General features: G+C 52.7%; 1 protein-coding gene across 2 annotated transcripts in view; it reads right to left on the bottom strand.

Annotated features, from left to right (window-relative positions):
• Positions 1-6,807: 6,807 nt before the first annotated feature.
• maco1b (macoilin 1b) overlaps positions 6,808-13,997 on the bottom strand; it is a 26,337-nt gene continuing 19,147 nt past the window's right edge. For both annotated transcript variants that reach the window (XM_064302391.1, XM_064302401.1), the window contains exons 8-11: positions 10,816-11,058; positions 8,982-9,057; positions 8,488-8,662; positions 6,808-7,235 (exon numbers count right to left, since the gene is read on the bottom strand). In XM_064302391.1, the coding sequence (XP_064158461.1) occupies positions 7,033-7,235; positions 8,488-8,662; positions 8,982-9,057; positions 10,816-11,058 (697 nt within the window). In that variant the 3' untranslated portion in view covers positions 6,808-7,032. The remainder of the gene's footprint in view (positions 7,236-8,487; positions 8,663-8,981; positions 9,058-10,815; positions 11,059-13,997) is intronic.

Raw genomic sequence — 13,997 nt, 5'->3', positions numbered from 1 at the left:
GGACATCGGAGGACAGGAGCCTCGTGTTTTTTGCTTCGCCGGGCTCTTTGGCCGTCCGACAGAGACCAGGGCGACTGAAACATTGAGTTTTTTTTTTTTCTTCCGTCGCACCGCTGCTTGGTAACTTGAGCAGAAGCTTCACCGGCAGATCTTCTCTCAACGACGCAAGAGTTCACGGCTGTCACAGCCCGTTTCGCAACGCGAGCCGTCGCCTCAGTGGTCTGCCGGCCGGCCCGTTCGTTGCATTTCCCAGCAGTGCGATAAGAAGCAGATGCTCGTATCCACGGCGACTCACGCCAATTTACATTCGTTTTATGTAAAAAATAAAAATCTAATCTAATCTCAATCGGCCCACGGCCCTGCGAACCTACTAAGACCCTGCGAATCAAACCCAGAGGGTGTGCATTATGCCCCACAGCCACCCTCTCAGGTGTGCACACGAAAAAAAACAAAACAAAACGTTTTTCATTGTTCCATAGAACGCTAATGGGATTATTCAGGACTACTCAAAGGGTCAAATGCACAGGCGCTAGTACACTAGCGTCCTGGATGTCCTGGGGGTCACATCCAGGCTTTTGATCGGTACACCCCTGTGAATTGGTAGGTTCCCCTCCCTTAGTGCACGATCGAAGCACGCGATGTCAGCCGCTGCTTCTCATTGCATGGCGGTTTCCCTCTGATTTTGGCACTTCACGTGCAGCCCTGGCAACCCGATTGACCGGCGGGAGGTGCCCTCGTCCCCCCAGCTGACTGGACCAGCGAGAGGCCGGAGCGGAGGGCACGTTGCCCCGGTGAAGTTGACAGGCACGGTTGCCATGGGTACGGTCGTCAATGGCGCAGCCTGGATTTGATTGCAGTCCGTGGGGCTGCATCCATGCACTCAGCAGGGCGAACCACCCAGATTACCTGAAATTGGCTCTTTTTTTTGGGGGGGTTGGGGGGTGCTAGCTGGTGCTCCTGATTAGTCCAGTTGTCCAAACTGGCTCCTGGAGTGTTTCGAACCTGAAAACATCTCCCTCACCGCCCCCATCCCCCTCCCAAATGTGTGCTGCCTACTGGGTTCCCACTGCAGGGGACGGTACACTTGGCCTTTTATAACAAAAAATGGAAATTGTAACAACCCCCCCCCCCACCCCCTGCAAAACAAAAAAAAAAAAAACAAGATCACGGAAAACTTTAAAACCGAGTTCTGAGCAGGATCCACAGAAAATCAAGTGACGGGTGGTTTTTGTTTTTTTTGGGGGGGGGCAAAGCAAAGCAAATTGGCCTTAATCACGCTATGGGATAATTGTAGGTAAATTGATGAATCGATGGGTTAATTGGTTAATAGGTTACTAGGTCCTCGGCCCACTCTGTGCTAACAGACCAGACCGCTAGATTAGCGACACTGCGCACGTTAGCCTGCTTTCTCACCAGGAAGCCAGACTCGTCCTTTCCGCAGAAACTTCCAAATGCCTGAAGAGGTGATTTCCTCCTCCTCCTCCTCCTCCTCCCCCCCCCCCCTTCCAAGAGCTCTGGACCAATTATTTTCATAAGGTTGAACGAAAGCCTGTCATCTTTAGAACATTTTTTTTTTTTTTGTACATCCCTTTAAAAAAATTCAAATTCAAATCAGCAGCAAAGAAAACGTAAGACCTTGGGGGAGGGGAGAGGGGAGAGGGGAGAGGGGAGAGGGGACGAGTGGCAAGGGGGAAAAAATCCCATTCCTGAACCCTCCTATTCCACTTAACGTTATTTGCAGAGCATCAGCGTTCAGTGCAAGACAAAAAAAAAAATAAAAAAGACAGGCTTGAGTTTCGCCTGCCAGAGAGGGAAAAAGAGAATAAACATGCAAGTGCTGAAGCCCATCTGTGGGTCGCGCCCGTACAACCGTGGAGGAAAAGCATCAGTTCTGTCCCTCGGTCCCTCTGTACCCCCCCCCACCCCCAACCACACCCCACCCCCACCCCCACACCACCCCCCAACCCCCACCCGCACCCCACCCCCACCCCCACCCCCACCCATTCCCGAACCACCCCACCCAATAGTTCATCAACCAAGCATGCAGCTGAACCCGTCTCGCTCGCTCATTAGGTTACTCGCTGAAGAGAGCGACCCCCTCGCCTCCTAGACCCCCCCACCCCCCACCCCCGACCCCGCTCAAACAAACCACTGACAGAACAGTTTCATGTGTAGGCTGAGTTAATATCGGGGGGAGGGGGGGTGGGGCAATACAAAAAGAAACAAAGATAATTGACTTCACCTTTTGTTTGGCTAGCGTAGGCTAAAGATCAGTGGAATCACAGGCTATTCCAATACCGTCTGTGACCGTTGCTGGGAAAAGGTATCAGTGTAGCACAGTGGGTAAGGAACTGGGCTTGTAACCGAAAGGTCGCAGGTTCGATTCCCGGGTAAGGACACTGCCATTGTACCCTTGAGCAAGGTACTTAACCGAAATTGCTTCAGTGTATATCCAGCTGTATAAATGGATACAATGTAGAAATGCTATGTGAAAGTTGTGTAAGTCGCTCTGGATAAGAGCTGCTAAATGCCTGTAATGTAAATGTACAGTGTGTGTGTAGGTGTGTGCGCGCGTACATGTGTGGGGGAGGCGTGCGTGCATGAGTGTAAAAATGTAAAGTGTGACTGCTGCTTATGTTTTTGGCTGCTAAATGCCTGTAATGTAATGTAAAGTGTGACTGCTGCTTACGTTCTGGCTGCCAGTTTAAAGACGGTTTGAGACTCGCGCGAAGCTTCCTTTCCGAAACAGTCGCTCGCTCCGCGGCGCGGTTACAGCTCGAACGCTGCGGTCGGGTCTTCACGACTTCCTGTTGCGAGCGAACCTCGAGATCGAAATCCGATCGCTTGAGCCTCCAGCTCGTGAGAAAAAAAAAGAAAAAAAAAAGCGGGCTACCAACCGGGCTTCTTCATTAAGAAAAATGAAAGTGCATGAAAAATTTATGTTCAGCCATTTAGAATTCCATTTGCGGTCACTTTCTTCAAAAGGCGAAGAGGAGAAGACCTTAAGTTCTGCATTTCAAAAATAAAAAATAAAAAACCCCACCAACACGGGCTGCTTATTTGCATGCATGACATCTTGCTTACTGCCAGCAGTAGGCTAAAGTGAATAGAATAGTCAATAGATGATGTTTTCCCACCCTAAATTATATGTAGGCTTACATTCTGGACGCATTGTGTGGGTTAAAATCACCCCAACATCCCGGTCATTCTGAAGGCCACAGAGTCGTCTTAGTGAAGCGATTCCTGAACTCTAAGCCTCGTTGAAACCAAATACACTCATTTCCTCCCACCTAATTTAATTCCAAACCATAGAAATGTCCCCCCCCGCCCCCCCCACCCCCTCCACCCTCTCCACCCATTACTTGTTTGAACAAATGTCACAGTCCATACGCACTCTCGCTCTAATGTTAAATAAGCCTGATACACATCTGAGGGTAAACAGACAGAGGCAGTACGGAACACAAGCAGGGATTCTGTGTTCTCCTGAAACTGGAGTCACGTGGGCGGAGCTTGTGTGGGAGGGGCCTGACGGACAGGGCCCCGGGATAACCTCCGTCCCTCAGGGAACCAATGGGGAGCCAAGATTAATGTTCCACCCAGGAGGAGAGCAGCAAAAAGACGCTGGGGTACTTAAGAGGACAGCCAATCAATACACAGTGTGCAGAAGACGGAAAAGAGAAGGAGAGGACAGAAGAAGAGAAGTACATAAAAAGAAGAGTAAAGAAGAAGAGGACAGAGGAAGAGGACAGAAACAGAAGAGTATAGAAGAAGGACAGAAGAAGAGTACAGAAGAAGAAGATGGAAGAAGACAAAAGAAGCCTAGCTTTTTTTTTTTTTGGGGTGGGGGGGGGGTGGTGGTGTTTAAACAGAAAGCTGTGCACCAAACGTAATTACTCAGAAAGACAAACACAGCAGACTGATGATCCCCGCCCCCCCTCCCCCCACAAGGCCACGGAGCAGCCGAGCAGAACGCCAGACAGTCACTAAGGTTGCGTTTAACACAGCCCATGCGCTAGGCTGTGACACTGCTAACACTTGTTGGCCTCAGGTGTCCACTGCCATCTTGTGGTAGGAGGACTGCTAACACTTGTTGGCCTCAGGTGTCCACTGCATCTTTGTGGAGCATGACACTGCAACCTTCCTGGGGCGTGCGCAGGTGTGTATGGTTTGTGATCACGCTTGCATTCCTCAGCGTAGACCAACAGGTGCTTAAGTTTGGATCTACATTAGGCAGCGCACCAAGCGTGACTATGAGAGTGGCATAATGACGATAGAGAGACACATTCGGCCTCGAGAGCAGGTTTGGGTTGGAATAGAGAGTCAAGGAGTCAGCCAAGGAGGTTGTTTTTTTTTTTTTTTTTAACACGTTTGATAAGGATGACTGACACTGACTAGGGAAGGTCGTTCTCACATTCGGGGGGGGGGGGGGGGGGGGGGCGCTGAGGGTGGAGGAGAAGAGGCGGGGCCGTAAGGGGAGGCTGCTGGGAGCTGAAAGAGACGGACAGCCAGCTGGAGTGGAGAGAGGCCTGGTTGCAGTGTGTGGTGTAATGAGCGTGTCAGACATGTAATTCACCATATGGCCATTCTCAGCCATAGGACTCCAGTTACGGGTGTTAAAAAAAACGTGGCAGGATGTAGGAATTCAGGTAGTGCAGGTGTATTGGACAGGTAGATATGACCTCTGACACGGGGCACGGGGGTGGGGGGCGGGGAGGTTAATCACACAATCCTTTTTACCTTTTGGAAGAAAACAAAGTTTTTATTCCTTGGAAACCCCACAGAGAACAAAACTGCAGCCAAGATCAGTTTAAAAAAAATGTTAAAAAAAATAAAATAAAAAAGTGCTGAGCAGGAAAAAAAAAGAGGTTTTCAACGTTCTGATGAAAGCCTGCGTCCGACTGACCAAACGTTTCACAGAACTTTAACGACCCACGATTCCATCACACTCTCTTTACGCGCGCAGCCAGTCAAAACCACACACACACACACGCACACACACACACACACACACAAAACAACGACCGACATTTCAGGCGACGGCAAACCAACGTCCGTTTCAATCGGCCCTTCCCTGTGGGAGAGGGGGAAAAAAAAGAGGAAGAACAGAGAGAAAAATGTCATAATTAATTGACTTGAGGTTTGAGATACTGTTATGTCCAAAGCAGGATGCCAAAAAAAAAAAAAAACTCACTGAGAGAAAAAGGTTTTCAAAATGACTTGTGAAGTATCAATAGCTCTCCGCAACTTTTCAGCCACAGAGTCTAGCCGCAGAAAAAATGTTTTTTTCTCACTACCCTCTGGGGTTTTTCCACAAAAAAAAAAAAAAACACACTTTACAACTTTAGCACCATGTCCTAACACATTACCCAGTTGCATTTATAATACATCTGTACAGAATGCATATCAAAAGAACGCATGTATTTGCTTGGCACATGAACGGAAATCAACATTTTGCCAACAGAGAGAACTGATGCCAACCTTAAAGCATGCCCCCCCCCCCCCGCCCCCCACAAAAATGACTTCTTTTTCTTTCTTCAAAATATCAAATAAAAATAAAAATAAATTAATAAACACCCTGCTGAAAAAATGCTGTTAACACTTGTGTTGGAGGATCGTAATCCTGCTTCTGAAATACAAATTGCACTAAATCCATATTAATCACATCGCTGTCAATCGACTAGCCTTCGAAAGGGGGGAGGGGAGACACCAGGACCCCCTGCCACCAAAAAGAAAAAGGAAAAGAATTCTGCTGAGCATGCTGGGACGCTGTGAACCATAAAACAGGGTGACGGTGTGTGTGTGTGTGTGTGTGTGTGTGTGTGTGTGTGTGTGGGGTGTGTGCTGTGTGTGTGTGTGTGTAGTGTGTGTGTGTGTGTGTGTGTGTGTATGTGTGTGTGTATGTGTGTATCGTGTGTGTGTGTGTGTGTGTATGTGTTGTGGCGACGTGTGTATGTGTGTGTGTGTGTGCATGTGTGGGGTGTGTGTGTGTATGTGTGTGTGTGTGTGTGTGCGTGTGTATGTGAGTGCGTGCGTGTGTGTATGTGTGTGCGTGCGTGTGTATGTGTGTGTGTATATAAGAAACGTAGTTAAATGAAATGAACAGGCTTGATTAAGTTGTTAACTGGCATGAAGTCCAGAAACAGATACGACCCACAGACCTGGGCTCCCCAGATCCTGCAGTGATGTCCCAGCGGCCTCCTGAGCCAGCTTCAGTACAGAAAGAGCCCACATCCCCCCCCCTTCACTTTCAGGCTTTACTCAGCCTTGTCCCCCAACATTATAACAAAACAAATTTCCAAAAAAAAATAAACATTAATTGTATATAATCCGTACAAAATAATAAATAAATAAGTTCAATTTAAAAAAATTCTGCATTCAGTCCAAATTGAAACGGACACCTGTAAAAGGCAAAAAAGGGGATGCCCCCCCCCCCCCTTAAAATAATTAGAAAGTGATCCCCAGAAAAGAACCTGGAGCTTTGCATTACATTCTTCAGAACACGGCGCTGGTTACCATGGAAACCGACGATTCCTTTGCATCCAGGCCTGCGATTGGACGCCCTTGCATCGGACACCAGGCCACAGCAACTGCTGCTTATCCAAAGGCGGGGCGTGGGAATTCAAATAAAAGTATTAATAATTTAGCAAAAATAAATAAATAAATAAATAAATAAATAAAACATAAGAAAGCAGTTTAGCACTGAGAAGATGGATGCCAAATTTCTGTGAGGTTTCTTCTTCCCCCCAAAATGTTAACAAGGAAAAAAAAAACTAAAAAAGGCAGCATCGAGCAGACCCATCTCATGTCTTTTTCGTTTTTTTTTGTCTTTTGCTTTAACTACAACAAACACAGTCACACGATACGACGTCTTCTGGACCAGCAGCAGAGAGAAAATAAAAAATTTAAAAAAATTCTTTAAACAAAAAAATTAAATAAATAAAAACCCGCTCGGTGCTGGACGTGGCGTTGCCGTGACGACGGCGGGCGGACGGACGGACGGACGGACAGCCGCTCCGCCCCCCTCCCCGACCCTCACTTCTTGAGCGGCTGGTAGACGGAGGCGTTGGGGTCCAGGCCGGACGGGCTGCTGTCCATGAAGGTGGAGGAGTAGTGGGGCACCACGGTGCCCATGGCGCTGCCGTCCGCCGCGTACGCGATGCTGGGCATCACCGCCATCACCTCCGCCATCTTCTGCTTCAGCTCCTTAATCTCCTGCTCCTTCTGCAGGATCTGACCTGCAGAGACGCGCGCCACAGAGCGCAGTCAGGATCTGTCCAATCACGCGCTCTCTCCAATTAACCAATCAACCAATCCAACGCACGCGACAGAGCGCAGTCAGGATCTGTCCAATCACGCGCTCTCCCCAATTAATCAATCAACCAATCCAACGCACGCAACAGAGCGCAGTCAGGATCTGTCCAATCACGCGCTCTCCCCAATTAATCAATCAACCAATCCAACGCACGCAACAGAGCGCAGTCAGGATCTGTCCAATCACGCGCTCTCCCCAATTAATCAATCAACCAATCCAACGCACACGACAGAGCACAGTCAGGATCTGTCCAATCACACGCTCTCTCCAATTAACCAATCAACCAATCCAATGCACAAAAAAGAGAACAGTCAGGGAGGCAGGGGGATCTGTCCAATCACACACTCTCTCCAGTTAACCAATCAACCAATCCAATGCACACGATGGAGAACAGTCAGGGAGGCAGGAGGATCTGTCCAATCACTCGCTCTCTCCAATTAACCAATCAACCAATCACAGTCAGGGACAGAATCTGACCTGCACAGCAACACACATGACAGAGAACAGTCAGGGAGGTGGGGGGATCTGTCCAATCACGCTCTCTCCCCAATTAACCAAGTTAATGAAATTTAAAAGGCTTCCCTGGCAACAGGAACACGCAAGGTTCATGAAAGTGTGTGTGTCTGCGTGTGTGTGTGCGTGTGAGTGTGTGTATGTGTTTGTTTGTGTGTAACTTGCCTCAAGGTGCAGACTTGATTCTTGGGTAAAAGTCACACCTGCCTCATTAAAGCCTGCATCTGAATTCTGAGTGAAGCTCTAAGCCTGAGAGAGCATCAATTCTGTATGATACCAGCCCTGAGTCACACGAGACAGCAGAGAGGGAGAGAGAGAGGGAGAGACGGCAGAGAGAGACAGAGAGAGGGGGGGGAGGGTGGGAGAGAGAGAGAGAGAGAGAGAAAGGAGAGAGAGGGGGAGAGGGGGGAAGAGAGAGGGAGAGGGAGAGAGAGAGACAGAGACAGAGATGGAGAGACAGCAGAGAGAGACAGAGAGAGAGAGGGAGAGGGAGAGAGGGAGACAGACAGAGAGACAGAAAGAGAGAGCGAGAGCGAGCGAGAAAAAGACAGAGAGAGAGAGGGAAAGAACGACAGCAGAGAGGGAGAGAGAGAGACATCAGACAGAGACAGACAGAGAGGGAGACGCTGGAGTGTGTGTGTGTGTGTGTGTGTGTGTCGGACCTTGCGCGATCTCCAGCTGCCTCTTGGCGTCCCCCAGCGCGGAGAACAGGTCCAGTTTGATGCGGGTCTCGGCGCTGAGGCTGTTCTCCAGGTGCTGGGTCTTATCCTGCATGGCCGACAGGGCCGCCATCAGCACCTCTGTGTCCTTCTCATTCTCCTTATATTTACACAGCTCCTGCATGGGGGGGAGAGAGGGAGGAGGGAGAGAGAGAGAGAGAGAGGGGGAGAGAGGGAGAGAGAAGGGGAGAGAGTGAGAGAGGGAGAGAGAGAGGGAGAGAGAGGGGGAGAGAGTAAGAGAGAGGGAGAGTGAGAGGGAGAGAGAAGTTTTCATGAAGTTCAGCAGCCCTGCTTAAGCAGGTGATTGGGCTGATGATCACAGGCCAGGCCGTACAGGTCCAGGTGTGTGTGTTTTGTTGTGCTGGTGAGTGCGTCGTGGTGTTGTGCTGTGGGTGGTCATGGGGGGGGGGGGGGACTGCAGGTGACCCGGGGCTCACCTGGACCTTCATATCCCCTGTGGGCTGACGTGTAGTCCTTCTTTCAGACTTGATGTCCATAGTTGAGCTTTTAGGACTGACCGATCCAGCGTCCCGATACGCATCCTCAGTACGCTTGGTGCATGCCCAGGTGTAGGGGTGAGTCAGACACGTGAGCGATCAATGTGATCGTCCGGTGGGGGCGGTAGTCAGAGAGGTCAGTATCACAGTACGTCTACCGTGTGGGCGGATAGCAAACATCAGCGATCAAGGTAAGCTCTCGCATGTAGGGGGGAGGCATATATCAGCCATCACAGTACGTGTCCCGCTGTGAGGCAGGGTGCGTGAGTAACGAGTGCAGCAATCAGGTACTCTCCCTGTGGGTGAGGGAGATGCAGAACATCAGCATGACGAGTAGTTGCCGCGCTGTGAGGAGGGCAGGGGAGCAGAGATGTGATCAAGTCATCACAGTCACTGTCACCCCTGTGGGGGCGGGGACAGAATGTCAGCATCACAGTACTCTCCCCTGTGGGGGCGGGGACAGAATGTCAGCATCACAGTACTCTCCCCTGTGGGGGCGGGGACAGAATATTGGCGTGTAGCACAGTAGTGTAGTAGTGTTATGTTAGTGTAGGTGCAGAACATGGTGTAGGCAGTGTGTAGTCAGGTTGTAGGTAGTACAGTGTAGCGCAGATGTAGGGCGTGTGTAAGACAGGTGCAGGGCGTGTGTAGCGCAGGTGTAGGGTGTGTGTAGCGCAGGTGTAGGGTGTGTGTAGCGCAGGTGCAGGGCGTGTGTAATGTAGCAGTAGTGTAGGTGCAGTGTAGTGCAGGTGTAGAGCGTGAGTAGCGCAGGTGTAGGGTGTGTGTAGCGCAGGTGTAGGGTGTGTGTAGCGCAGGTGTAGGGTGTGTGTAATGTAGCAGTAGTGTAGGTGCAGTGTAGTGCAGGTGTAGTTCATGTGTAGCGCAGATGCAGGGCGTGTGTAGCGCAGGTGTAGGGTGTGAGTAGCGCAGGTGTAGGGTGTGAGTAGCGCAGATGCAGGGCGTGTGTAGCGCAGGTGTAGATTGTGAGTAGCGCAGGTGCAGGAGTGTGTAATGTAGCAGTAGTGTAGGTGCAGTGTAGTGCAGGTGTAGTTCATGTGTAGCGCAGGTGTAGGGTGTGTGTAGCGCAGATGCAGGGTGTGTGTAACGCAGGTGCAGGGCGTGTGTAGCGCAGATGCAGGGCGTGTGTAGCGCAGGTGCAGGCGTGGTAGGCAGTAAGGGCGTGTGTGTAGCGCAGGTGCAGGCTGTGTAGCGCGGGTGAGGGCGTGTGTAGCCAGGTGCAGGGCGTGTGTAGCACAGGTGTCTGGGCGCGGTAAGTGGCCGTAGTCTGGTGCGTTCTTTCGGCAGTGCTTCTCCGCGCGCGCGCTCGCAGTCTGCTTCAGGCTGTTCAGCTGCCCAGCTGTTGTCCTTCTGCTGCAGCGCAGGTGCAGGGCATGTGTAGCGCAGATGCAGGGCGTGTGTAGCGCAGGTGTAGGGCGTGAGTAGCGCAGATGCAGGGCGTGTGTAATGCAGGTGCAGGGCGTGTGTAGCGCAGGTGTAGGGTGTGAGTAGCGCAGATGCAGGGCGTGTGTAGCGCAGGTGCAGGGCGTGTGTAGCGCAGGTGTAGGGTGTGAGTAGCGCAGATGCAGGGCGTGTGTAGCGCAGGTGCAGGGCGTGTGTAGCGCAGGTGTAGGGTGTGAGTAGCGCAGGTGCAGGGCGTGTGTAGCGCAGGTGCAGGGCGTGTGTAGCGCAGGTGTAGGGTGTGAGTAGCGCAGATGCAGGGCGTGTGTAGCGCAGGTGTAGGGTGTGTGTAGGGAAGATAAAGGGCGTGTGTAGCGCAGGTGCAGGGCGTGTGTAACGCAGGTGTAGGGCGTGAGTAGCGCAGGTGCAGGTGTACCTGGACGCCGCCGCGAGCGCTACAGCCCTGGCCGCCGTGGCCTCCTCGGCCTTCTTGCGCTTCTTCTCCTCGGCGAGCTGCTTCTCCGCCGCCGCCCGCGCCTCCTGCTCCTGCTTCAGCCGCTTCTCCAGCTGCCCCACCGCCTGCTTGTCCTTCTGCTTGGCCTGGACCGCACTGTGGAGCCTGCACACACACAAGAGCCCGACGCACTGACCAGCAGCACTGACACACATAAGCACTGACCAGCAGCACTGACACACATGAGCACTGACCAGCAGCATTGACACTCAGGAGCACTGACCTGCACACACACACCAGCACTGACCAGCAGCACTGACACACATGTGCACTGACCAGCAGCACTGACACACATGAGCACTGACCAGCAGCATTGACACTCAGGAGCACTGACCTGCAGCACTGACACACAGCACTGACCAGCAGCACTGACACTCAGGAGCCTGAGGCACGGACCTGCAGCACTGACACTCAGGAGCACTGACCTGCAGCACTGAGACTCAGGAGCACTGACATGCAGAAGCACTGGCCAGCAGCAAAGAGAGAGAGACCGAGGGAGGGAAACAGCCCCCTAGTCTGTCCAATCAAAGCCTTTCTTCATTCTGTGAAAGCAGGTGAACACCACCGTCTGGTTTCTTTTCTTGCCATGTCTTAAGTGCGTCTTGTGGTGCCATTTTCCTGGCTGGAGCCCACAAGCTCAAATTTCATTCCGTCCCACACACCAGTTCCCCTATTTTAGGGAACAATGGATGAGGGGAGATTGGCGGCTCATTCTGTTTTCACAGATTTTACTTTTTACAGGTTTGGCATTTACAGATTAGTGTCATTAAAAGCCTTTTTTAAAATGCCTTTTCAGTGACAAGCTCTATAATGGTAAGACAAATGCAGAAGAATCGGGGATCAAATTAGCCATTAGAGATGAACAGCATTAAATTATGCTGTTTGAACGCATCATACACTGGAATAATTTTCATCATTTTATTGAGAAATCTACATGAAAGTATACAAAGGGGAAATCACACAATGCAACAAAAAAAAACCCCAGGAAAGAGACCTTTTTCTTTTTTTTTTTAAATTACTATCATTCTGAGGACAGTGCAACAAGTCCATCCATCAACAGGGCCATTTCCTATACTTGACTCAGACAGAGACCCCTGATGAACTTTGACCCCTGGAGACAAGCTGTGCTTGTTCAGCTCACCATTCGATTAGGCTAAAGAGCACATGCAGCTTGTCTAGAGAGCAGGGAGTCAAAGGTCAAAGGTCAAAGGCTACGTTTGTTTAGTCTGGCTGTGGCAGAAGAATTAGCTCCTCTTCTGTTGAGCTGAAACTTAGCAGCGCGGTGCATCTCATCTTTATTCAAAAGGGGGCGTGGCCAATGTCAATACTGACAGCAACGGATTTCCTGTCCTTGTCCACACTCCTCATGAATATTTATGAGCTAATTATAACCCCAGAACTATGTGACTAATGGGAGAGACTGGGTTTTAGTCCGCGCAATTATCCCACTAACTCAGTAATCCTGCTTTGAGGCTTGCGCTCAGACAGACTCGCTGTGCCACCGCGGCTGGCCTATGACCCCTGACCCCTGACCCCCCGACCCCAGCGGAGCCTCACTTGTTCTGCAGGAGCTCGTTCTCCTGGCGCAGGTGCCCCAGCTCGGAGCGCATGCTCCTCTCCGAGCCTGTGACCCTGACCCTGACCCCGACCCAGCGGAGCCTCACTTGTTCTGCAGGAGCTCGTTCTCCTGGCGCAGGTGCCCCAGCTCGGAGCGCATGCTCCTCTCCGAGCCTGTGACCCTGACCCCTGACCCCGACCCCAGCGGAGCCTCACTTGTTCTGCAGGAGCTCGTTCTCCTGGCGCAGGTGCCCCAGCTCGGAGCGCATGCTCCTCTCCGAGCCTGTGACCCTGACCCCTGACCCCCGACCCCAGCGGAGCCTCACTTGTTCTGCAGGAGCTCGTTCTCCTGGCGCAGGTGCCCCAGCTCGGAGCGCATGCTCCTCTCCGAGCCTGTGACCCCTGACCCCTGACCCCCGACCCCAGCGGAGCCTCACTTGTTCTGCAGGAGCTCGTTCTCCTGGCGCAGGTGCCCCAGCTCGGAGCGCATGCTCCTCTCCGAGCCTGTGACCCCTGACCCCTGGCCCCCCGACCCCAGCGGAGCCTCACTTGTTCTGCAGGAGCTCGTTCTCCTGGCACAGGTGCCCCAGCTCCGAGCGCATGCTCCTCTCCGAGCCTGTGACCCCTGACCCCTGACCCCCGACCCCAGCGGAGCCTCACTTGTTCTGCAGGAGCTCGTTCTCCTGGCGCAGGTGCCCCAGCTCGGAGCGCATGCTCCTCTCCGAGCCTGTGACCCCTGACCCTGACCCCGACCCCAGCGGAGCCTCACTTGTTCTGCAGGAGCTCGTTCTCCTGGCGCAGGTGCCCCAGCTCGGAGCGCATGCTCCTCTCCGAGCCTGTGACCCTGACCCCGACCCCGACCCCAGCGGAGCCTCACTTGTTCTGCAGGAGCTCGTTCTCCTGGCGCAGGTGCCCCAGCTCGGAGCGCATGCTCCTCCGAGCCTGTGACCCCTGACCCCTGACCCCGACCCCAGCGGAGCCTCACTTGTTCTGCAGGAGCTCGTTCTCCTGGCGCAGGTGCCCCAGCTCGGAGCGCATGCTCCTCTCCGAGCCTGTGACCCCTGACCCCTGACCCCGACCCCAGCGGAGCCTCACTTGTTCTGCAGGAGCTCGTTCTCCTGGCGCAGGTGCCCCAGCTCGGAGCGCATGCTCCTCTCCGAGCCTGTGACCCCTGACCCCCGACCCCCGACCCCAGCGGAGCCTCACTTGTTCTGCAGGAGCTCGTTCTCCTGGCGCAGGTGCCCCAGCTCGGAGCGCATGCTCCTCTCCGAGCCTGTGACCCTGACCCTGACCCCGACCCCAGCGGAGCCTCACTTGTTCTGCAGGAGCTCGTTCTCCTGGCGCAGGTGCCCCAGCTCGGAGCGCATGCTCCTCTCCGAGCCTGTGACCCTGACCCCTGACCCCCGACCCCAGCGGAGCCTCACTTGTTCTGCAGGAGCTTGTTCTCCTGGCGCAGGTGCCCCAGCTCGGAGCGCATGCTCCTCTCC

Source organism: Anguilla rostrata, chromosome 1 (genome assembly GCF_018555375.3).
Source record: "Anguilla rostrata isolate EN2019 chromosome 1, ASM1855537v3, whole genome shotgun sequence".
NCBI classification, from domain to species: Eukaryota; Metazoa; Chordata; class Actinopteri; order Anguilliformes; family Anguillidae; genus Anguilla; species Anguilla rostrata.
The sequence above is the reverse complement of the archived record's forward strand: the minus strand, read 5'-3'. Positions and strand labels throughout refer to the sequence as shown.